General features: G+C 31.2%; 1 protein-coding gene across 9 annotated transcripts in view; it reads left to right on the forward strand.

The window, feature by feature from the left end:
* sdt (MAGUK p55 family member stardust) overlaps positions 1-26801 on the forward strand; it is a 190384-nt gene that overhangs the window by 72515 nt on the left and 91068 nt on the right. Inside the window, exons 1-2 of one of the 9 annotated variants that reach the window (XM_088260252.1) lie at positions 10554-10993; positions 22006-22284. The exons of the other annotated variants lie outside the window; for them this stretch is intronic. Of the exons in view, the coding sequence (XP_088116378.1) occupies positions 22262-22284 (23 nt within the window). The 5' untranslated portion in view covers positions 10554-10993; positions 22006-22261. Of the gene's footprint in view, positions 1-10553; positions 10994-22005; positions 22285-26801 lie in introns of those variants that run through there. 9 annotated transcript variants of the gene reach the window in all.

Below are 26801 nucleotides of genomic sequence, written 5' to 3' on the forward strand. Positions count from 1 at the left end.
ACGACTAGATCAATCAGAACCTAAAATCTGGTCTCACATACTCAAGTTAAACATACTTAACAAAAGTTTGACATACTTCACTTCATAAAAAAAAAACTAAAAACACATTTGTTTGCTAAATCCTTTCCACTATTTTCTATTCGCCCCATTCATTCACAGTGAAGCGCTCTTGAGGTAGTATTTAACAAAAATGGCGCTTTATAAATTATCCATATTTATTATTATTATTATAAGCTATCGGAGGGCGTGTATGACTTGATATATAGATGTGAAAGAAGCCAGAAATGTATGACAGGATAGACGAGTGTGGCGTTCCATCCTTTCTGCCTACCCCTGTAACGATTTAGTTTACATCCGGAGCTAAGAGACTTATCTCTTATTTATTTTTTGACATCTCATCAAAGATGAAGAAGAATATGGAAGTCTGGGCATGTACGGGGCTGACGACCGTTATAGGCTGGTTTAAGTGATCACTTTACACACGTGTAACATTCACCAATTCTACCCATTATTGACAACCACACTACTCAAATTCTTGGAAGTTCCATATATATGAACCAATTTAGAAACCTTGTTCTTGAATCACTAGAACTTCACTAGAGACATCTATTGGTGATTTATAAAGAAGCTTTTTATTAAGCTGAAACTCTTATATAAGTATGTGAGATCCAAATCCTGGATTATAATCTCTTATTTGTTAGAATACACAAGACGATAAGGATGATTATTGCCTTGTATTATTTCAAGCCTACGTACGATGGGATACAAGAATCTAGTTACTTCATATTGTAGCGACTGGCAGCACTACAACCATTGTATGGAAATAATATACTTTTCTCAATGTCAGGTTTAATTATGAGATTTTTATCGCGTCTCGAGGTGGCATTGTACTTGAACACACTTATGATTGCGTTCTTCTGTAAATATTCATAAGATAATGTTATGTAATAGTCTGTAGCAGGAGAAATATCACGGTTTAAAAGCAGAGGTCACAAAATCCGTCAAAATATTCACAAAAAATGAACGGCTCTTATAGGAATAAACAGCCAAAGAAGCTGAATATGAAATACCTAGTAACGAAAAGTACGTACAAAAAATAATAATAAGAAAACCCTTATCCGCACCCCAATGGTGCATAGGGTACTGCTTCATATAAACGCAGTGTTATCTTGATCGTTTACACATGAAGGAAAGGTGATCAGCCCTCCGCTTCAGGTACCAGTCCAGGGTAATATTGAATAAATATTACAGTGAAAAAAAATCACTTATATTTATTTGACCCCCCCCTGGGAATCGAACCCGGGACCTCCAGAACGGTAGCCGAGCATGCTGACCATTACACTACGGAGGCGGACAGAAAAAATAAAAATGTGCAAATTCTTAATCTTGTATCATACCCTTATCAAGTTTTTTTTAAATCAATAATTGACAATCTGTATCTTGTTTGCTTGCAATTAAGTTATTTTTAGAGACATTTCCATAGGCAATAAGAATAAATTTTAATATAATATATTCCATTTTCTCAAATTTAATAAAGTTAAATATTTTTTTACAATTTCTATAGATTTCTACTTAATACAATCTAATAATTTAAGTTTCGCTGAAAAACTCCGCTTCTCCAAAAAAGCGACTGAGCTCTTGTGCTTGGAAAGGGACTTTTTTAAAAATAATATCTTCACACTTTCTCGTCCGTTTAAGAAACGACACTGCTGTTTTTGTTAAGAATGTAAATATTTTCAATTTAGTATGCTTTCTCGAACTTGACTTAAATAAATTTAAAAAATAATCACTGAAAACGAAAAATATATTTATGCTAAAAATTCCCAAAAAAGATTAGTGACATGACAGTATTTAATTTTTTAACTGTTTTTAACAGGGAAAATAGAACGCCACACCATTCCGATTATTCCGACTAATAATAATAATAAATTGATATTTATATTAGGTTTGTAAGTCTGTCCGCCTCCGTAGTGTAATGGTCAGCACGCTCGGCTACCGTTCTGGAGGTCCCGGGTTCGATTCCCAGGGGGGGTAAAATAAATATAATTGATTTTTTCACTGTAATATTTATTCAATATTACCATGGACTGGTACCTGAGTCGGAGGGCTGATCACCTTTCCTTCATGTGTAAACGATCAAGATAACACTGCGTTAATATGACACAGTGCCCTATGCACCATTGGGGTGCGGATAAGGGTTTTATTATTATTATTGTAAGTAAAATCATTTAAGTATAAAATAAATATCGCTCACTCCTTTCAACAACCTCATATATCAAAAATCGTCAATTTTCAGTTGTGCATGTTTTCGGAATGCCCAGAAATGTACCGTATCCCAGTAAAAGTGGCATATTTTTAACTTAATATTTATCCGCCACAGGGCAGAAGGTGTTGTTTTTGCATTTTTTTAAAAGTGGTATTGTTTACTAATTTTTTTAAATATACTAAATATTTTTCAAATTCATTCGAGAAAAAACATTCAGGTTTTACCTAAAAAGATCTGTTGCACAGTAAAAAGTTCAATAAGTTGCATGATATTTATTTTTAATACATTTTATTATATTTTTAAACTTTAAAAACGATCTCCTGAAAAATTAAGTTTTTTTTAAATATGACGTTGTTGAAAGGAGTGAGCGATATGCATGATAATATTGCGCTGTGACGTTCCTTAGAGCCATCTAGATCTCACCGATACAGCCGTAAATCTACAAAATGAAATTGATTTCTTATAAAATGTTTATTCATTTGAAATACTGGAGAACAATGAATGTACTGGATATTAAAGGTTGTATCTTTTGTTCATATTATTATGAAATATTGTTCATGCAAATCGACATTCCTGGTATTGTCGCAATTCCATTGCAGCCGGCAATCTGTCCACTGCGCTTTGTCATCCCACGTGATCATATTAACTAACAATACATAATTTTATTTGTTTATTCATATTTTATCAGACGCATAATTACACATTAAAATAATGTGCCCTCACCGAGTTTTCGAAGGCACATTTAAATAAACTAATTTATGGGATTTAAGATTTGTATTGACATTTCTTTGTGGAAATGCATTTTATATAATAAAAAAACAACCATTCAGTTTTTTTTACGCATAATTTTTATTTGACTATCGACCGGGTTTTGTCATAACCGACACCATCAGACTGATGTCTGATGAACGTGTGAGTGTAGAAAGAACAGTTAAAAAAATTATGAGGCAAATGTAGTCGGATAAAAATTCAGAGGAAGCCCGAGAAAAACTTGGCACAATCAGGTATGTCAAATACTTGAAAGCGGCTGGGTCACGAATCGAAATAATCGTCGGGTATGTATGAGGAGATGCACGAATGTGGAAGAGGTGAAGAATGTTTGCAAAGACAGGGTGGTATGGCGTTCTATTCTCTCTGCCCGCCTCTGTTAGTTAGTTAGTTAGTTAAAGCACCCCTCAGATATTTTGCGAAAATGGCGCCGTATAAACTACCCAAATACTAGTATATTATTTTTATCTAATGAGTTGAGGGAAATTTACCTATACACAATGCATTAGATGTTACATGAAACATTTGCATTGCATTATTAAATACACAAAATGGACGCTCTCGTTGTGTAGCATTCAGGAACACAAAACGCACGTAATATTATCATTCCTTATTTATTTCCCAGGCACCTGACAGTAAAGGCAAATATACACAATATCCAGGGTCTAAAATGTCGGGATAATGGATAGCGGACCTAAAAAGGTTTCGTCAGTCTAAACTTTTGAAATGATGACAAAAAACAAACTGCCACATAGTATTTCGAGCGGGATTTCTGTGTTTATGTACGTTATATTATGATGGATGATATAAAAGGGTCGATCTTTACGATCTGAAAGATTGAAGCTGCGAGCGTCTCCACAAGCAAACCGGCTTTTATTGTAACAGTCCTCGATACACAGGTCATGAAAGAATCGAGCCTTTTTCTTACGTGGTGAATTTTATTTTTAGTGTACAAGTTATGCCAATTATTGAAGTATTACGGATAAATTTTGAATTTTTCAAGTGAAACTGATTATTATATTTAAGTTTTGTAACTATAGTATGTGTATTAATTTTTGACATCTCATCAAAGATGAAGAAGAATATGGAAGTCTGGGCATTTACGGGGCTTACGACCGTCATAGGCTGGTTTAAGTGATCACTTTACACACGTGTAACATTCACCAATTCTACCCATTATTGACAACCACACTACTCAAATTCTTGGAAGTTCTTTATATATGAACCAATTTAGAAACCTTGTTCATAAATAACTAAAACTTCACTAGAGACATCTATTGGTGAGATGTAAAGAAGCTTTTTATTAAGCAGAAACTCTTATATTAGTATGTGAGATCCGAATCCCGGATTATAATCACACACATGAGAAACGCCAGAAAATACCATTTTCATTTTTATTATTAAGCTTATAATTTGACCAGATAATTTTGAGTATAAACCAAGAATTTGAGTAGTGTGGTTGTCAATAATGGGTAGAATTGGTGAATGTTACACGTGTGTAAAGTGATCACTTAAACCAGCCTATGACGGTCGTAAGCCCCGTAAATGCCCAGACTTCCATATTCTTCTTCATCTTTGATGACATGTCAAAAAATAATATGAAAGTGACTCCTGTAATTGGAGATAATCCAGATTTTGTGAACAAGTATTTGGACACACTCAAAATGTTGTATATAGTATGTGTGTTTATATTATTGCCAATTTAAGCACCAATCAATGACTGTGTAAATATTGAATAAACAAAGATCCTATCTCTGTCACTTTGTCTCTCGCATTAAATATCTTTTATTACATTTTTCACGTCTCAACATAGATGAAAAAGAATTTGGAATCTTTAATAATGTTTTACTTAGTATGGAAGGGGGGTAAAATAAATATAAGTGATTTTTTCACTGTAATATTTATTCAATATTATAACCCTGGACTGGTACCTGAAGCGGAGGGCTGATCACCTTTCCTTCATGTGTAAACGATCAAGATAACACTTCGTTTATATGACGCAATGCCCTATCCATCATTGGGGTGCGGATAAGGGTTTTATTATTTATTATTATTATTAGTATGGAAGAGTATGGAAGAATATGGAAGTCTGGGTGTTTACAGGGCTTGTGGCCTGTAAAAGACTGGTTAAGTGATCACTTCACACACGTTTACCATTCTACCCATGATTGACAACCACACTACTCAAATTTTTGGAACTCCTAGATATATGATTAATCTCATGACACAGTAAATATGAATTCACAACAACCATTATAATAATAAAAAAATAAATTGGATAATTTATATGACACCATTTTCGTAAAATACTACCTCAAGGGCGCCAACTATGCTGGATTCTCTCTTATTCAATATTTATTAAGAATTATCACTTCTATTACGTATACGGTGCTACATGCGCAATTTTTAACCCATAACCAATCAGATGAATTTTATCAGTCATCACTTGATCAATGATTAATTTCACCTTTTCAGCGCTGAAAGGGTCAGTTACCTTTTTTCTTAACGTTAAATACGAATACATTTTACGAAGGTATTAAGTCCCTGTGTAGTTTATTAATAAATCATTAACATGGCACATCATTAAGTCGTGTACGAACATATTTTGATAATTTCCCAGGTATAGAATAAACTGTATGTAAGCTCTTTTTAATCCCCAAAAAATATGGAACGTCACGTTTTCTATAAGCACCTATGTAAATGGCAAAATTTTCGTCTATGTGTTTCTCTAAAATTCAAACAACTATTAGATAACATCCGAAACAATTTTGATATTATATATCATCATTAAAATAATTACAATTTTATCTTTTACGAACTTGCTTTTCCTAAAAGGATTTTGGAATAGGTCTTGAAGGTTATAAACTTTATAAAATTAAACAACGTTGTTTTAACCACTTTTTTATTATTAGTACACTTTAACCGGTTTCGACAAGAACCTTGTCATCATCAGGGTTTATTAAATTCTAAAACATTAAAATACTCATAGTTGATTACATTCCCTTACCAAAAAACTTCCACACACTCCGTACACCATATAAAAATATGATTTTAAACATATGATTTAAAAACTCCTAAATGTTGTTTTTACTGTGCATTGCGTAGCAACTCCAAATAACAACTACGAATGGAATCGCCCAAAAACATAAAGTATTTGCGAAAAACATTCAAGAAACTTGAAGATTATGTTTAATCATATATGGTTTCATATATGATACGCAACCATAGATGGTTCCAAGAACTCACATGTGAAAGAAGGTGTCCATTTAAAATTATACCTTTACAACTTCCAAAATCAGAGTGGAGTTGTTGAGATTTAAAGCACGAGTAAAATGGTGAATGTTGCACGAATATAAAGGGTATATTTAAACCAGCCTATGATATATTCTAAAGGTCCTAAGCCCTGTGAATACCCAGACTTCCATTTTCTTCTTCATAAATATTGAGATGTCAATAAGATAACACGAATACTTGTATTTATATATTAAATATAAGAATCAAACACTGATTTTTAGAGTCTACTAAATTGTATTTCACTATTAAAAGCTCATAAAAATAACATTTGTGACAATCGTTTTGCCTTGTTATGGCATTTTCAAACTTATGTTTGATTTTAACATTTAATCTATAAATTAATATAGAATTCTACAAATTAAGCACCAAATCTATAAATAATACTCATTTTATTGGATACAGTGATGAATTGAGATATGCCTGTATACATTATTGAATACATAGTACTTTACATTTTTAAGTTGCATTATATTAGTGCTATACGAAATTAATTGTTTGCAATACTTATAGGTGAAATTTTAGTATATTTTAATTTTTCAGAACGTTTTTCAAGGAGAAAAGTTTGAAGAACCAAGAAAAATCACAATTTTTTTTTTTACTTATATCCACTAATGGCAGAAGGTTACTCGCAAGTATCAATTACGTACAAACAGATAGGTAGGTACCACTAATTACTTGTTTTATCTGAACGTCAACGAACTACAGTTTACTAGAAAATGACAGTTATCATTTTTAATTATTTTTATGGTATTTTAGTCAGTAGCGTAACAACTCACTAAAGTGTACAATACATTTTTTATTAGATTTACGCTTAAACGAGACGATCTTTAGCTAAATGGCGTTAACAATATTTTGACGCAAAAGGGTCGATATGTGTTATATACAAAAATATTATATGTATACGAAAATATTTTTTTTTACATTCCTTACAAATCAACAACATTTTGAGTGTGTCCAAATACTTGTTCACAAATCTGGATTATCTCCAATTATTTCTTTTTTGACATCTCAACATGATGCCCAGACTTTTGAAGCACTAACTTTTTGATTTTCCATTTTAATTATGTTTCATATTCTTCTTCATCTATGTTGAGATGTCAAAATATAATATGACCTTACATATCACTTTCTTTTCAAAACCATATATTTATTTCGAAGAAAAAGTTATTTTTTAATACAAATGAAAAAAAACAGTAACGTTAAATGTTACCTGGATTAAAAAAAAAAAAAGTTGCAGACTATTGAAAACTGGGCCTAAAATAAAAAAAATCCAGAGTGACAGCTCGTATCTCGAGGAAATCGTAAGTTAAGGAACTCGTAAGTCAAGGTATATATATATATATATATATATATATATATATATATATATATACATATATATATATATATATATATATATATATATATATATATATATATATATATATATATATATATATATATATATATATATATATATATCAATGTATGGAGATTTTTTAAGGCAACGCTACTGATAAACAGATTTACAGTTGTCCAAACGTTAAAGAGATACTAAATGTAAACATTAATTATACCCTGTGTTGTTGACAAGTGATTTGAGCCGTTACTATGACTGTGATGTTATATTGAGGAGGGACATATTATCTATTGTTTTGGCGTTTAATTTGTAGAACTATTTTAATTAATGTAACTAACTAACTAACCATCACGCCGCTTCCCCGCAGGGGTAGGCAGAGAGAATAGAGCGCCACACCACTCTGCCCTTGCAAACATTCTTCGCCTCTTCCACGTTCATGCATCTCCTCATACATACCCGCCGTTTGTTACGACTCCTAACCTGACCACTTTAAAGTATTTATTAATTTTTAAATCAAAAATAGATTTTTTGAGTCTACTAAGTTGTATTTTATTTAAAAAAAACACATAAAAATTATTGAGACAATTATTTCGCCTAGTTATGGCATTTTCAAACGAACGTTAAAATTAAATGGACTGACAGTCCTTATGTAGCTATACAATTCTAGGTACTTTAGTACCTAATAGTTTTAACATGTGCAGTAATAATTTATTAAGTAATAAGTTACATAAGGATTGCGAGTCCATTTAATCTTGTCAAGAAACAATTGTCACAATATAATTTTTTTTGTGATTTTTTTCAATAAAATACATCTTAGCACACTCAAAAAATCTTTGTTCGATTTTAAAAATTAATACATAATAGGACTTATTACATTATATTTTCAAAGTTAAGTAGGTAGGTCATACATACATAATAGCCCTTGAGGTAGTATTTTACGAAAATGGCTCTATATAAACTATCCAAAATTATACTATTATATTATTATAGTTCTACCAATGACAATGGCACTAGCGAGCGTTTTTCATTTGTCGAAAAATTTTCAAGTATTTAATTATTTGTTTATTTTCAAATATATTTTCAGTAAAAGTGTTAGCAGTCAGCAGTAGTATAGTTGTCAGTAATACATGCTATTATGTATTATAGTTCTACCAGTGACAATTCGGTTACTAATGAGCGTTTTTATTTTATTTTTTTAAATTATTTTATTTGTATTATGTTATTTGAAAAATTGTCAAGAATTATTTATTTGTTTATTTTCAGTAATAGTGTAGCTGTCAGCAATAGTATAGTCATTAGTTATGGCATTGTGGTCAGCAGACGTTTTGTCCATTATAGTATAATTTTCAATAATCGTCTCTTTTATCGTTTTTTGGCTTAAATGGTATTTTTTTTTAATAATTACGTATTTTCAGATAAATTTAATCATAATAATCACATTTTCCGTTTTTTTTATTATTATTTCTAAATATTATTTTTTGACATATCGTCAAAAATGAAGAAGAATATGGAAGTCTGGGCATTTACGGGGCTGACGACCGTCATAGGCTGGTTTAAGTGATCAGTTTACACACGTGTAACATTCACCAATTCTACCCATTATAGACAACCAGACTACTCAAATTCTTGGAAGTTCTATCTATATATATATATGAACCAATTTGAAACATTATTCTTGAATCACTAGAACTTCACTAGAGACGTCTATTGGTGAGATGAAAAGAAGCTTTTTATTGAGCAGGAACTCTTTTATTAGTGGTTTTTTTTATAATAATACGAAAATAACTCCTGTAATTGGAGATAATCCAGATTTTGTGAACAAGTATTTGGACACACTCAAAATGTTGTATATTCATTTTATGTATTCAACAACGATCAAGATAAATCCGCTTTTGTAAAGTACTGACTTTTGAAGAAAAAGTATTTAGACACACTCAAAATGTTATAAATTATTTCTAAATGCTAATTTTTATACATTATGTATGAAAAAAAACTTCGTTTTCGATGCATTGGCTTCATTCAACAGATTTTGGAGAGGATAATTTGGGAATAGGACACAAATAAGCAATAGAAAATCTGTTTTTATTTATCTATTTTTTAAAAAAATATTTGTAGCTACAAAAATGTTTAAATGTAGGTAGTTATTTATATTTCTGTAGTACATACATACTTAGATATTTCTATCACGTTCTAACTCTTGCTTCCACCTTATTTCTTCTTACTCCCCGGTTGAACGTCTCCAAACGCATGCATCGCTTCACCCGGACACGCTGGAATGCCCAACGCCTCGTATATTATACATATTATATTCACATCTAAATAAAAAGGGATACGACATCACCTTTAACCCCCTGTTCGATAAATACAAAAGAAAAATCACTCTTTGCGATTTCTCATTTTACCATACGCTCCACTAAAATCGTCAACAAGGGTGAATTTTTGATCCACACTAATTTCACTAACGACAAAAAAGCAAAAATGTAACTTTCATTTTGTGCACATACATTTTTATACTGTAGTTACATTTTATACTTTTATACTCGGGGCCTTATTTTTTCTTTATGTATTTGTTTCCCTGTAGACCGTCTGTAGTATGGCGAGATCTCACCAACACGCATGCGTTTCACATACCTGAAAGACGAAAAGAGAAAATGATATTCCGTCTCGGTCGCACTCGCGTCTCAAGTGCAAGGCTATGTTTTCAGCGCGGCTGAGACTATTTTTCAGTTAAGCGAGCATGCACTTAATCAAAACACTTGGATTTTACGTGTGGTAATAAGGAAATGATCAGTTCTTTTATACTCGGGGCTTTAATTTGCCTTGCACTTATCCTATCGTGACCGCACTTATACCTGGCCGGTTGATTTTTTCCGAGTTTAAATTTACAATCATACCTGTTCGCGCGTGGGTGCCGCCGGTGCTCTCCGATGTGTATATATATTTTTTTGAATTTCTAATGTGAAACGTGTTTTTTTTTTCTATGTGACAGTCAAAAGTTCAAGTGAAAACGAGTTCATTTGTTTTTAAACTTTCGAACGCGCGCCAATAGTCCATGTAGTTTTATTTATACGCGAATTGATTCAAGTATCGTTTTGTGAGGAGACTTTTAAATACAAGTTCAATTTAAAATATAAATTGAATCGTTGACAAAATATCGATATTTTTGTTGTACATGTCGATACCGGGGACGTTGTTGTGTTCTCACATATCTTAGGTAAACTGTGTGCATTATTCAGTGTGTGGGAAGATTCGTAGTAACTTTTGTTTTCGTGAGAAAAAAGTTTCTTTTATTTGAGTGATTGTTTCTTGCGAGTCAGTGAAAAGTGGTATTCATTTATTATTTCCTGGTATAGGTGCATAAATGCAACAACATTTTTTTAAATGCAAATTACGTTTTAAAATGTGTTGATTGGTGGATCAAACAAACAAAAAAATACTGCATTTTAATGTAAAATATATATTTTTTAAATTGTGAACTTAATACGATAAGACGTTTTATCCTCTTTTTTTACCTGCGCTAACATAACATATAATATTTCGTTTGTTAAAAAACTAAACTTTTTTTCATATTGATATATATATTTTATAAATAGTAAACGGTTGTTCAAAAAAATGAAAATAAAAATATTAAGAGGATTTTTTTTACAAGGGCTAAGGAAGACGTGCATTTGAAGGGATATGTAGAAAATGAGATCAGGAAAGGAGTTGTGAGGTGTCAAAGGGAAAAAAAATGACGATTAGGATTGTAAGGAATCGAAGTTAGTTTTATTTAATGTAACATCGATTATTTTCTATAAAAGTTTTGTATATATGTATATATATAAATATATATATATACAAATATATATATTTATATATATATATATATATATATATATATATATATATATATATATATATATATATATATATATATATATATATATATATATATATATATATATATATATATATATATATATATATATATATATATATATATATATATAAATTTATTATTTAAAATTACACGTGATAAAACAAAGGAATGCCGGACTTTAATTTTACGCATACAATATTACAACTAATACAAAAATTCTAAAATTCCTATTTGGCAGCAAATTCCTAAGAACACCTGTCATTACGCTCCGAAATAGCAAATAAAACATTTTGTACATGTTAAAGATTACGTGCACTTGTTAAAGACTTTTTCCTGTCATTTTATGACGGTTACCTTAACTATTAAGGTAACCGTCATAAAAAATACAGTTGGGGCAATACAGTACAGTGCCTCCTGCAGTCCTTGCCTGGCATTTTCCTCAATGCACTTTAAGGGTCGGTATGCACTTAGCAAATTTTAACTCGCCTTACTTTGCTGCTCGAAGTGGTCGTTTTGAATTTCAAATTTAAGTGCTTTTTTTACTTTTTACGATAGTCGAGAGTCCATATATAACATTTAAAAAGTATATTGTTTAGATAAATATAGATACCTATTGAAATCAATTTGTAATAGAGTGGGAAATATAACCCAAAACCTCAGAACTAAAATTTGATCCGCTATTCTTAGACCAATGAAATACTTGTACGAGTGCTGGTATGAAATTCCAAGCGATTCGTTATTATTTTTTTATCCTTTTTTGCATACTATTAATTCTTCATCAATTACCATTTAGTGTAACAGTAATGTCCTCCATCCTGTACTGCTTTATTTACATCTGTGATGGGCAGAATAGTGAACGTTGCACAATGTATAAAGTGATCACTTAAGCCAGCCAGTACCAGGAGTAAGCCCTGGGTGTTCCGACTTCCGTCTCACCTTCGTATAAAAATAATAGATTCATCGTCTCAGTTAAGACACCCGCTTGTTTAAACGCCATTAATTGTGAAGAAAATGGCTAAAATCGTTTTATTTTATTTTTAAATATATACATACAATACATTAATTTCTTTTTCTTCAATTCTATCTTGATATATAGTTCTTAGGATAAAAATCCAGGATTAAAAAATTAACAAACCATTACCTCGGTTCACCACATGGGTAGGTAGAGAGAATAGAACGCCACACCACTCTGTCTTCGCAAACATTCTTTGCCTGTCCTGGTATGACCACTTTCAAATACATATTTGAAATACTTGATCATGCCAAGTTTTTTTAAGCGTATAAAATAAATATAAAACATTTTAGATCTATAGTAATATTACAATGGAAAACCATCAACGTTTAATAATAATGTATTTCTCAATTCTATGGTAATATCTCAATTAAGGCTTTAAATAGACCTTAGAGGTTGTAATAGCCATTAGCAGCAATTGGTATTTTTTCAATTAAAGTAAGAGGAAGCCAATCAAAACTTTCCACACATTTCACTTCCCATTTCTCCGCCATTTATAGTTAGTGTCTTACATACCAACTTGCTTCAACATTCAACATCGACAAAACTATAACTGCGCAGCTAATATTTCGTACAAACTCGAATAAAACTATATGAAATCGGCTAGATATACAGGGAAAATATAACTAATTATTTAAGATAACTTTGACTTATTTCTGAGCTTTTATTTTCGGTTGGTAAGGCATTTTAATGCTGGTTGTCGATCAGTATTGTCAGGATATTAATAATACTTGATTGTAACTTATACTTATAACAACTGAATATTTTTTTGAAACTTCTACGTATAACAACTCTATATTTTTTGGAACTTATAATTTTTGTAACTTGAATTTTTACTTGTAAAAGTCTTCTGGGCGTTTGTGTGAATAAATAAATAAATAAATTAATACCGAAAGGAAAATTAATGAATATTTTTTGTTCTTTTTTTTGTATTGAATAACAGTAAAAATCTAAACATAATAACCGCCAATGAAATAATGATCAGTATTATATAGCTAATTATTATTAAACATTATAAACTGTGGTATAAAGAATCAGCAAAAATATTAAAGAAACAACTTATTGTTAAAACAATAATAATAATTTTTCATAATTTATGTAGCGCCATTTTCGTAAAATTCTTCACTTTATTATTTATTGATTCGGCATTAACTTTGTGGAATAGCGTGTTAATTATTTTTAAAAACTTTTTTAACTTTTCATCTGTATATGAAAACATCTGTTACTTTTCGAAACTAGTCATTTGTAATTAAATAAAACTCGGTAAGTGGTATTATACAAGTATATATATTTAATTTTAAAAAAATACTTCACTGTCATTTAATTGGGGAAAAGGAGATTGTGTAAATAATTTTACAAACAAATTTTGTTGTTGTTATGGTTTTTTGTGAAATTTTCTACTAATACTATGTAGAATTCTACAAATAAATATATCGTTTACTTAATAATAAAATACTTTTAAGTTCTTAAGGTAGTAATTCTATTATATAAACCTTTGAAAAATTATTTATATATTTTCTAAATTTGCTAAAATACTAAAGGTTATTTGATAAACTGTAACCGACAGTTCTTCTTATAATATTTATAAATATACTTTAGTATTACTGATATTTTAAAGTTAAGCTTAAATCAACAATAGGGGTTGATTATGATGAGAAAAAAAACATCCCTTATGTTCACCTGTAACATGCACTGCATAATTTAGTAGATAACGATGTTTTTTTTCCACAAGGGCCGGAAATGAATTAAATGGTAGAATTTCTCCCTTCGTCTCTTTATTCATGGAACCCCTGCAGTAAATAATACGAAAAAAAACTGACAGAAGTCAAAAACTGTCTGAATGAGAAATATCAAATTTCTTCTACACGTATAACTTTTTATAGAATTCAACTCAGTGTGCCTCTAATACTAACAAGGCATTGATAATAAGATAATAAGGTATTGAAATAATTATGAAAACAATTTTTAAATTTTTTTTTTCGGTATTTAATATAACTACGTATATTTAAAAATCTATTATTATGTATTTCGATAAATTCAGCCTCATTATTAAACAAATATACATTTATAATAATGCTGAATACATCGAAATACGTGTCACAATAGATTTTAGTAAATAATCGTATATACCAAGTAAAATTAAAATTAAAAATGAATAATGTAACAACTACTACCATCACGCCGTTTCTCTGCAGAGGTGGCTAAAGAGGATGAAACGCCACACTCGTCTTTCCTGAAATACCCTCCTAGCTTCCTTCAGATATTCTATTATACGTAATCATATACGTGTCACAATAGTTTACGTATAGAAAATTCTTGCATAGTAGTAATATTCTTATTACGAAATCTCAAAAAGCTATATTTTTCTTATTTTTAAAAGAACAAGCCGCGAAGCCATTACTTTTAGAGGCTTGTCTGCAGGTAGGATAGTAAGGATAAGGAACGTAAATGCAAAAAAAAACTATATCACAAACACCTAGACTAATTAAAAATAAAATCTTCCTTGAATTTATTTTACAACTGGCTGGAATCGAACCCGCAACGCCAGTTTCGCAGTCGAGCGTCTACCCAAGTACGCCACGGTGCCTATCTCAACCCCGCATTTCTCAGTGTAAATGACATAAGCTTAGAATTCCATTAGTCCTCAATTATAAAAGGGTACGGCTTATTTTTGTTATTCATTTCTTTGTTTCCCATAAAGATGGGCTTAGATCCAAAGGGACTGACGAAGCGTTTTAAGAGTAAAATACATCTCAAGGGCCTCGAAGGCACTACTGTTTCTTTAGAAAAATGATGACCGACGCGTTCTAATAAGCATGTCTGAGAGCCAAAATGGCGGTTTTTTTTTCTTTAAAAAAGCACGCCGCCACTTTAAGGCACTTCTCATTTGCTGAATATGTTAAATTCCTCGCATCCTCTTTTGAAGATGGATACATCTGAAGTGATGCAAGGGTATGCAACTTTAACTAACTAACTGTCTCGCCGCTACCCTGTAGAGGTATACAAAGATAATACTTATTTTTTGACATCTCATCAAAGATGAAGAAGAATATGGAAGTCTGGGCATTTACGGGCTTGACGACCATCATAGGCTGGTTTAAGTGATCAGTTTACACACGTGTAACATTCTACCCATTATTAACAATCACACTACTCAAATTCTTTGAAGTTCTATATATATGAACCAATTTCGAAACGCTGATCTTGAATCATTAGAACTTCACTAGAGACATATTGGTGAGACGAAAATAAGCTTTTTTATTGAGCAGAAACTCTTTTTTTAGTATGTGAGATCCGAATCCTGGATTGTAATCACATACATGAGAAACGCTAGAAAATATAACTTTTATTATTTTAGCTTATAATTTGACTGGTTAATTTATTTACATGTTGATTGTACATGCTAGTACATACTGTACCTACTAGTAAATATTTGGACACACTCAAAATGTTGTTAACTGAATCACATAATAATAAAATCATTTCTTTTTAATAAATAACAAAATTTATCCCATTTTAAATGACTTCACTTTTCATTTTATTATACGGCTAAAATGATTATTATATTTTGTATTTAAGAGAAATTATTTTATTTTATCTATGATTTAATATCTTTTGTTTGCTTAGCCATTATCTAACGGAAAATTAAATTAATATTGTGGTTTTAACGGCTTTGCCAATCTTATTTTCAGTGGTCTTTGTCATGATGGTTTTTGTATCATTTATAATTCCTTCCTGAGTTATTATAAAGAGGAGATCGTATCTTCCTACTTTGTACATACCGCGAACCATAACGCAGCGTTTTTCAAATTACACTCGAGTATTCAGATGTTAAAAATAATTAAAAATTCTAGTTATTATTATTAATTACGTTTGTAATTTAATTTTAAAAGGCAGGAAGAAAAAGCTCATAATGACATTAATTACAATACGTTTTTTTTATATCTCAACATAGATTATAGACTGTAGAAGAAGAATTTGAAAGTCTGGGCATTTACGGGCACTTTACACACGTGTTTACTTTACAAACATTCACCAATCAATTAAAACCAGCCCATGACGGTCGTAAGCGTAATAAATATTGTATATATATAGGTACAAATATTTAAAAAAAATAATTGTATTTTCACCTGTTGATGAGAACATCTTTAGTTCTCGAAACTAGTCGTGTTTACATTAATAAATCAAAAAGTAATCATATACAAGTGCTATATTTATGTATTTAAATTATCATATTATTCCACCAAGTTAATAACAAATCAATGAATAATACAGATTTTCATTCATTCATTTCATTCAAACCCTTATCCGCACCCCAATGGTGCATAGGGCACTGTATCATATAAAAGCAGTGTTGTCTTGATCGTTAACACATGAAGGAAAGGTGATGAGCCATCCGCTTCCGGTATCAGTCCAAGCTAATATTAAATAAATATAAGAGTGAAAAAATCACTTATATATTTGACCCCCCCTGGGAATCGAACCCGGAACCTCCAGTACGGTAGCCGAGCGTGCTGACCATTACACTACGGAGGCGGACTTTCATTTACCAAACCTTTATGAATTTTTTTTATAACATTGAAAATACTTTGTATTATAACATTGAAAATACTTTTTATTACAATTTATTACAATATTAAATAAATATAAGAGTGAAAAAATCACTTATATTTATTTGACCCCCCTGAAAATCGAACCCGGGACCTCCAGTACGGTAGCCGAGCGTGCTGACCATTACACCACGGAGGCGGACTTTCATTTACCAAACCTTTATGAATTTTTGTGTATTATAACATTGAAAATACTTTTTATTACAATTGCGGTAAAATTAACTGTGTTGTTCAGCGATTACATACGGCAATGTAAATTTATCATGAATCTTTCTGCCATCTCGGTTCTGTTTTCTCCATTCATCTCCATTTTCCAATCTGAATGACTTGCAATTTGTCATATATCTCTATAGATTCTCTATTGCTTCCCATTACTTGCCTTTGCAAAAGAGAGGATTGAACTAAGACGCGACCCGTGAACTACTCCATTCTTTGTGAATTCTTCCGTTCACCCTCTTCTACGCTTTCTTTTTCTTGTGAACTGCCGTCTTCTCTTTCAATCCGGATTAAGTCTTTTTTCCATTGAATGAAACGACGATTTTGCAGATTGCAGTTTTCGAAATGTCTGCTCTTTCTCAACGCTTTTCTTGCTGTTTTTTATCATTTGCTGTACATTTTTTTAAAGCACAGCATTCATTATTTCATAATGATTGATATTAAAAATAAATTCTTTTCATATTAAATATTAAAATCCAACATAGATTTTTGGAGTCTGCTAAATGGATCTTAAAAATTACATATTTTTTGTGACAATGACATATTTCAAACTAATTCACATTAGTTTCAATATGCCATAACAAGGCATAACAATTTATTGTCTCATAAGCATTTAATTTTTATGATTTTTTTAATAAAAAAATATAATTTAGTAGACTCTAAAAATCAGTGTTTGATTTTTACATTTAATATATAAATTAAAATGAGTTCTACAAATTCAACGCCAAATCTGTAAATAATTACTTTATATTAATGTTCATTTACAATAAAATTAATCAACGAAACGAAGTTTGCAAAACCTTTAGGATTATCTCCGTTTTAAAACTTTGTAGGTACATATTTTAAAAAAGGTTTTCGATTTCAATTTATAAATATATTTTGACGTTTTTCTTGCTAAAAAACAACATTTTTTCAGATATGTGTAGAGTTTACTTAAATTAGAATCAACTACACCTAATACCCATTTTAAGAACCCACATTGATCCATTGCCTGCAGTTTCTAAAACAATTTATCGATTTCCAACATTTAAAAAAATATATTGAGAACTTTTTTCATAAACAAATCAATAACAACTATAGATTATTCATTGATTATCAATCTCAATTCATATGTTTTATCTCAACTCGCAAATTGAGATAAAGCATCATTCATTTTTATTCGAAGAAAGATTGAAGTCTGAGCATATAAGGGCTGTGGATGTTCAATAATAGGCAGAATAGTTAACGTTATACAAATGTATAAAAAGATCGCTTAAGGCTGCCAAATACCATATGGAAAGCCCTTTTTTGAAAGTTGACACATATAACATGTTTATATTATATTAATAATTGCTCTTAAAAGTCAAATTTCTATATTGAGGATAAACTAAACTAGGTGCGTACATATAAAACACTGCTGAAAACATTGGATACGCGACTGCTCTATTAACGCATCAATAAATATAGATTTAAAAATAATACGTTTACTAAAAATCCATACACGTTTGTACATACATAAATATGTGAATGCATGCTCTTCTCTAGATAGGATAAACGGTATATCTACCTTAATTATTTATTCTGTTTTATACGATTGTGCCGAGAAATAACCGCTAAACAATATTTAAGTTCTGCATACATATTATACCGTTTTAATGTCAATCGCGCGAATCACGTTTTCATACGAGTTCCATGTTTACTACTAATTTCATATCTGTAGAACATCTAACTACGCGCATCAGCAAGCTTCACAAAACCATACATTTAATGGTCTAATATAAACATAATGATATAAGAAAATATATATACACACACATATATTTATATATGATGGGAAATTATGTGATTTTATCTTTTTAAAACTCTATATAAGACCACAGTTTTGAGAACTACAGATGTTCTTATCAACTAGTAAAAATACAAACTGATTTGTATTTTCAGAGTATATTCAGGAATAAAAGAGGCTTTGTTGGTTATTCCATCTTTTCAGCATAATATAATTCAACATAACAACGTACAAGCCATTTTATAGATTTTTCAGTCTTCCAATTATATATTGGTTAATATTTACCTTTATGTCATTGAGAAGTGAGCAATTAGTTAAGTGTTATTTAATAGTGTTACTATAAGTAGAACAAAAATGTATTTTTAGGTATTGCGGAAATATATTTTTTTACTTGATGTAAATATCACCATTCACAACTTGTTTGGGAACCGTATGTAGATTACTCACCTACCAAAATTTTAAAAATTAAACTGAGACGGGGTGAAAGTAGTAGTGACGTAATACCTCCCAACCAACCTACTTACAACCCCCATTCATTCTGTACCATGGTACAAGATTACACAACAAAGGATTCTTCAACTTCTCTAACGTCTTTGTAAATTTTCACTAGAATAACAAGTTGAAAATAATCTATATTTATTAAATAAAATTTCTGATAGATAACCTGTATATACAAGAGTCCACCCCATAAAACATCGTGATGGGACCAATGGGTAACTGTTACTTTTCGATCACCCGATTAGGATGATATTCGTTACTTTTTCTCGGTTTATATTTCATTACATGTTAAGTTTAGGAGGTTTATTGTCAAATTATTGGGAGCTTAAAATACGCAATACTCAGCCATATTTGGGCACTGATTGGCGTGATTAGCTTGAAATAATCGAATAAAAAACCGAATAAATTATCGACTTCTTTTAAACGACTCTATTTTCATTCGATCGCCCATGTCTACCTTAAAGAGGTAAAAGGAACTCAATATGAATTACTTTAATTTGAAATTTTAATGTTTGATTTTTTACGATTTTACTTCTTGCATATTTTCAATATTGACTTCTTCGTTCGTATTTATTCGTATGTTTTTTTTTAAATACAACATATTAAATATATTAATTACTGTTTTTTGTTGGTAAACAATAACGCTTCATAATATGTTATTATTTACTTACCTTTATTGTTATTTTATGAGGTTTTTTGTTGTTTAAATATTGATTTTTGTTGCATAAAATTACTTATGCAACAGTTTATTCTCTCTCCTGAAAACCTGTGTCTTTGCTATGATATATTTTAGCAATGAAAACTGAGATATCTGCATATATCTATTTGTCTTTGGTGATGATAGCATAAAAGAGTAGCTACTCTTAGTAATGAAGTATTAGTATTGGACTGTATCAAGTGCTACTGTTTTTTAAATCGAGATTCACGTCGTAGAAACTTATGCACACCACAGTCCGGTTATAGACCTCAACTAGGTATCCGAGAAAACTACCATATATACGAGTACATAGGTAGTAGTCACCCGCTTTAGTACTACGTTTGTAGATAGTACAGTATGCATGTAAGGCGTACTAAGTATGTGTACACTAACTGCATATGCAAACCAGAAACCGTACAACCTGGTCTGGCAATTGGTAACCCTCAGGAATTCACTTACCGCATAGAATCTAGATTAACCTGCAAAAATATGTTAACTCGAGTCTAGATTACGGCAATTTTGTCTTTTTTCATCGGGATTCCGAGCGCATTGATGCGGAAAATGCACATTATTATAAACCGCTACACGTGGATGGATATGAATACAACGTAATATTATATATTAAGATGGTTATAGAATATAAAAGCACGGCGGTAGCAATGTTTTTTTTTAATATTTACAGTAATAATTGCGAATTGAATTCATGTATTTAGATATTGTTTATAATACACTATCATTGGATTATATAATATAATTTGAAATTTGTAAAATACCACTTCTCTGTTACTGTTACGAGGCATCGCAACGTAGCACTTTGGTGTACACACATATATATAAATACATATATATATATATATATATATATATATATATATATATATATATATATATATATATATATATATATATATATATATATATATATATATATATATATATATATATATATATATATATATATATATATATATATATATATATATATATATATATATATATATATATATATATATATATATATATATATATATATATATATATATATATATATATATATATATATATATATATATATATATATATATATATATGTGTGTGTGTATGCATTCATAAGAAAGGCGCCGTAGCATTGTTTGATAGACGCTCGACTGCGGAACTGGCGTCGTGGGTTCGATTCCCGCCAATTGCAAAATGAATTCATGAATTTGTCTGGTTGCTTGTAATCACATCTACCTTCTCTATCCTTACAATACTATGTGCAGACAAGCCTCTAAATGTAGAGGTATTGCTGGTTATTGCTTTAAAAAAAGTAAGATCGAAAAAATCACCAAAAAATTATAAATTATATGATTTTTGCTACGATATGTATTCAATATCACTCTAGACCAGCCATGAAGGGGTTATTTATTCACCTTACCTTCATGTAATTAAGGTTAAATTTTTTTATACGTCGATGTGATGTAATTCGAAGGGTTAAGGAAAGAACTTTTTTTAATAAATTTTTTTGTCTGATTTAAACCCGAAATGGGTGAATTTGAAATATATAGAATAAACATGTTTAGTTTTAGTGTTTCAGTAATAATTTTCAATGGAAAAAGAATGTTCCGTGACGCTATTTTCAATTTTGTTTGATCCACATATCAATTACTTCTTAACTTATATCATGAGTTTTACCTTTTAGTGACATAATATTATACAATATACCTTAATATATTTGTGGAAAAATTCCAAGTGAAAAAAGTGACCTCAAAAACAAAAAAGTTCAAAAACACAGTGAATAGTGAAGTATTTGAAGGACGGTTCGTTTCTGTAGAGGGATTACGCGACAGCGATGTGGATGAATCAACAAGTATCTCTCGAGGAAAGGCAGAGAGCCCTCCAGGCTTGAGTAAAACCTGAGGGCGATTAGCGAGTATTGGAGAGGATCCTGAGGGGAAATGAGACTCCTAAAACAGTATTGGTAAGGCCCTTTCCCTCAAAGTATTTGTAAGTCGGCAATATATCTTTCGGACGAATCGGAATTTCTGGATGTAGAGGGCGCTTGAAGATGAAAAATGTTCAGAATTGTGGTTCAAGTGCCTTCCCGACACTATCTCACTGGCCGCATCAGAAATTTATTATTGCTACTTCTATCTTGCCGTTTATCTGCGGAGGTAGGCAGAGAAGGTGTGACGCCATACTCTGCCTGACGTACACTCCTAGCTTCCGTCATATCTACACATCTAGTCATACATGCCCTCCGATTAGTAGGACCGGAGCAATTATGCAAGTATGTACCATTGGGTGTGGATAAGGGTTGAAAGAAAAAAAAATCTAGCTGCAATTTCTCATAGCCCTAGCCCTAGAGTTTTAAAACTCAAAGCATGACATTTTGTGATAAACAGATTTAGTAATCGAAAGTTGAGTTTTTTTTTTTAAATATTTGAAACGTTAGATTTTTCAAATTTTTAGCAGGTTATCATGAAAACGTGATTCACCGTTCTTGTCTTATCCGTTTATCAGTTTAATTGAAGGAAAACATTACATTTTAATCATAATTTTATAGTCAATCGTATCTTATCTCAATCCATAACTTATCACTGTTCTAATTACTAAATTGAAACCATCGGCTATACGCTTTATCTATATAAATGAAAACATAAATTACTAAACATTTTGAGTGTTTCCAAATACAAATCTGGGTTACTCCACAAAGGAGTTTTTTTACATGTTTGACGTAGGCAGAGAAGATAGAACGCCACACCACTCTGTCTGTGAAAGCATTCTTCGCCTCTTCCATATACATGAATCTCCTCATACATACCCGCCGATTATTTTGACTCATGATTTGACCGCTCTCACGTATTTGACATCCCTGATCATCCCAACGTTTTCTCTGTCTTCCTCTGTTACTTTTTCCAACCACATTTGCTTCATAAACTTGTTTTAGTGTTCATTCCTCACTCATTCGTTCCACATGTCCAAACCATCTCAACACTCATTTTTTAATTTTATCAATTATGCTCATCTCAGCTTTGCATTCCTTCCTTATTTCACCATTCCAACATCTGTAGTGTTTTTCGCAGATACTTTGATACATTTTATAACCTTTATAAAATAAAACTACTTTGTTTTTAACCACTTTTTATAGGTACTTTTCTCCAACCGGTTTGGAGAAGAATCTTGTCATCATCAGGGTTAATCAAGTACATATTTAACATCATCAAGTACATGTTTAACCCTGTTGATGACAAGGTTCTTGTCGAAACCGGTTAAAGAAAAGTACCAATAAAATAAAAGAAGTTTTATTTAAAAAAAAAAAATATCTGTACTACTACTACAACTACTGTCATCGTTTTGCCGCACATTCGTCTGAAGGATCGAGATAATAGTTATCTAAATAACCTTTTGTCCGCCTCCGTGGTGTATGGTCAGCGTGTTTAGCTACCGTGCTGGAGGCCCTGGGTTCGATTCCCAGGGGGGTGAAAATAAACACAAGTGATTTTACACTAATATTTATTTAATATTACCCTGTACTGGTTCCTGAAGCGCAAGAGTGATCACCTTGCCTCCATGTAAGTAATTATCAAAATAACACTGCGTCAATTCGGTGCAGTGCCCTATGCACCAGTGGGTGCGGATAAGGGTTATAAGTAATAAGTAAATAATGGTGAACTGGCAGGATTGACGCGTCTGCACAGCGACGATAAATATTAGTTGACAAAGTCTGCAACGGTTACAATAACAAATAATTGAATCCGCCCTATCGACGGAAATGCATACATCGCACACCACTTCACAGTTGATTGAAATACGGCAAAGTGTTATATTTCGAATATTCAGTATAAATTCCGTGAAACCAAACATAAAACGTTGGCATTCCCAGTCGCCTGCCAGACCAATTAAAACCATATTGCCATCGCGTTAGCTCTTCCACTCAACGACACAAGAACAAAAGGGACGGAGTTATTTGGTATACTGCTATGTAAAGTTTGTAAGGGTAGGTGGTCCATTTGTGGACAGTTTAAAATGACTTTACCCTCTTACGATATAGTACTTCATAATCCTAGAGTGACTGAATTTAGAACACAAATTATTAAAATATTTGTAGTTTTTGTGACATCATCTTCAACCGTTTATGGACATACATCAACATATAATATACAAATCACATTTTAGGAAGTAACACCAGTTTAAAAATATAATACAATGAATTAAAAATAAATGTCAAGCCACTTGTTGAACTTTTTACTGTGCAACAGATCTTTTTAGGTAAAATCTGAAGGTTTTTTCTCCATTTGAAAAATATTTAGTGTATTTAAAAAAATGATTAAACAATATCTTTTCTTCAAAATGCAAAAACAACACTTTCTGCCCTGTAGCGGGTAAATATTAAGTTCAAATATGCCGCTTTTGCTGGGATATAGTACATTTTCTGGGCATTCCGAAAACATGCACAACTGAAAATTGACGATTTTTGATTTATGACGTTCTTGAAAGGAGTGAGCGACATATCAAATCACAAAAATACGCGATACGGGTATTGCTATCTATAAATAATTTCTAGATAAAATTTAAATAATTCTTTGACGACTTTTAATATATGGAAAGAATAATAAAAAAGTATTTTCAAATATTTACAGATTCAGTTTATTTTACAGAATTTATTTCGGAGTTTATTTTCGTCCTATTAGAGAGTTTATTTTTTGAATAATCTCGAATATGTATGCATCTCCATACTAAGAACTATTTTTAACTTAACACGTCATAACAAAACACAAGTTTACCGCTTTAACTATCTTTTTTTTTTAATCCTGTATTTTTTTTTAAATTGGTAAGATGGCTTTCTATTAAGAATTAATAAAGTGGTAAAATTAAAAACACCTATTGTAAAAGGATTTACGAAGCAATTGTAGAAATAGAGGATGAAGAGGATACATACGATGATCAGTTGCAAAAAATAACTGAATATGGATATGTCAAAAGTCTTAGCCATCGGCGGGCATGTACATATATAAAAATTTATAAACATATACTATATATGTTCATATGTTTAAATTTATGTAAGAATTGTTAAAATAAAGAAGGGGTAGGTACCTAATAAAGAATTACTTATTTCAGTCTTCTTTTTGTATCTAGTATTAAAGGCCTCCTTGAACCACCACGGTTGTCTGATAGACGCGACTCTCTTCCAGTGTAATTTTGAGTGTCCATAATAGGTTCGATGTCCAACAATGGTGGGTTCACCGTATTCCACAGTACATGCATTTATTATACTCGGCTCACTTTACGAGCTACCGCATACTGGCCTCACAATGGATATTGTAGCTAATCCGTCCGGTAGACCTGTTTCATAATCGCCTTATGTGATGTACATTCATGAATATCAAATGCAGGGGTTTACTAATATAATTGTGATTTCGATACCTAGGGTTACCTCATGCCACTAACTCCATATCATCGCCAGTATTAATTGCATAATGCAGATGCATAACGCAGACGTTCTCCAATTTGCGATGATGTAGGTCGCTTTGTGTATTCATAAGCCAACGTTTTATTATCAGAATCGTAGGATTGACACAACCTATTCAATTCATCTAAAATTTCACTAAAATATTCTTTTTTACAAAAATGTTAGTAATATTAGTATATAACCACTCACCGAGATTTTTTGTCTACCGGTTTCGACGTACCCGTCTCTTCGACAGGACAATCACTACAGCAGCATGCAAACAATACTACACGTCACTTTGAATCATGTTATCTTTCTGTAGCATCCATCAATCTTATGGTCTTCCTCTAGATGTCTTTCGAAGAAGATCCTTGGCGACGGCCTGGTTTAAAATTTGTTTAGGTTGTCTGCGTCCTATGTGCATCTCAATTGCCTTTCCTCTACCTTCCTATTGATGTCAATTACACCCAGGCTTCCACGAATTCGTGAACTCTTTATGTTGTCTCTAAGGGACACTCCAGCTGACCATCTAAGCAAACTTATATTAAAAATGTAATTTTAAAAAAATGCTTAAAATTTAACGTGCGTCTTATAGTCCATGGGGTCTGAGGCACACGTCTATATCACGTACATATGAACGTGGATCATGTTTTGAGAAGGTAATGTAGCAGGCAACAAGGCATGGTTACATCTCCTGTTACGCTGAAGAATGTCGAACGTAACTTCCTTAACAGTCTGCTGATGTCCTTATTACACATTACTGGCGCGAGGCGACGATCATTAGATGGCTATAAACATACCACGAACTTGATAGCAGTAAGTAGGTAATCATAAATTAATGATCTAAATGGAGAGCTACCGTTTCGAAGAGAATGGAGAAGAGATAATCTCCTAAAAGGGTACTCGCAAATATACAATTCCGCGAGAGGAGCCAGATGTGTCTCCGAGCACATTTAAAAAAAAGTATTTATTAAAATTTTATTATTTTTAAAGAATGAATACGTCGAATATATATATGTATATATATATATATATATATATATATA

Source organism: Brachycentrus maculatus, unplaced genomic scaffold (assembly GCF_059751285.1).
Source record: "Brachycentrus maculatus isolate JH-2025_06_01 unplaced genomic scaffold, ASM5975128v1 h1tg000007l, whole genome shotgun sequence".
Lineage (NCBI taxonomy): Eukaryota > Metazoa > Arthropoda > Insecta > Trichoptera > Brachycentridae > Brachycentrus > Brachycentrus maculatus.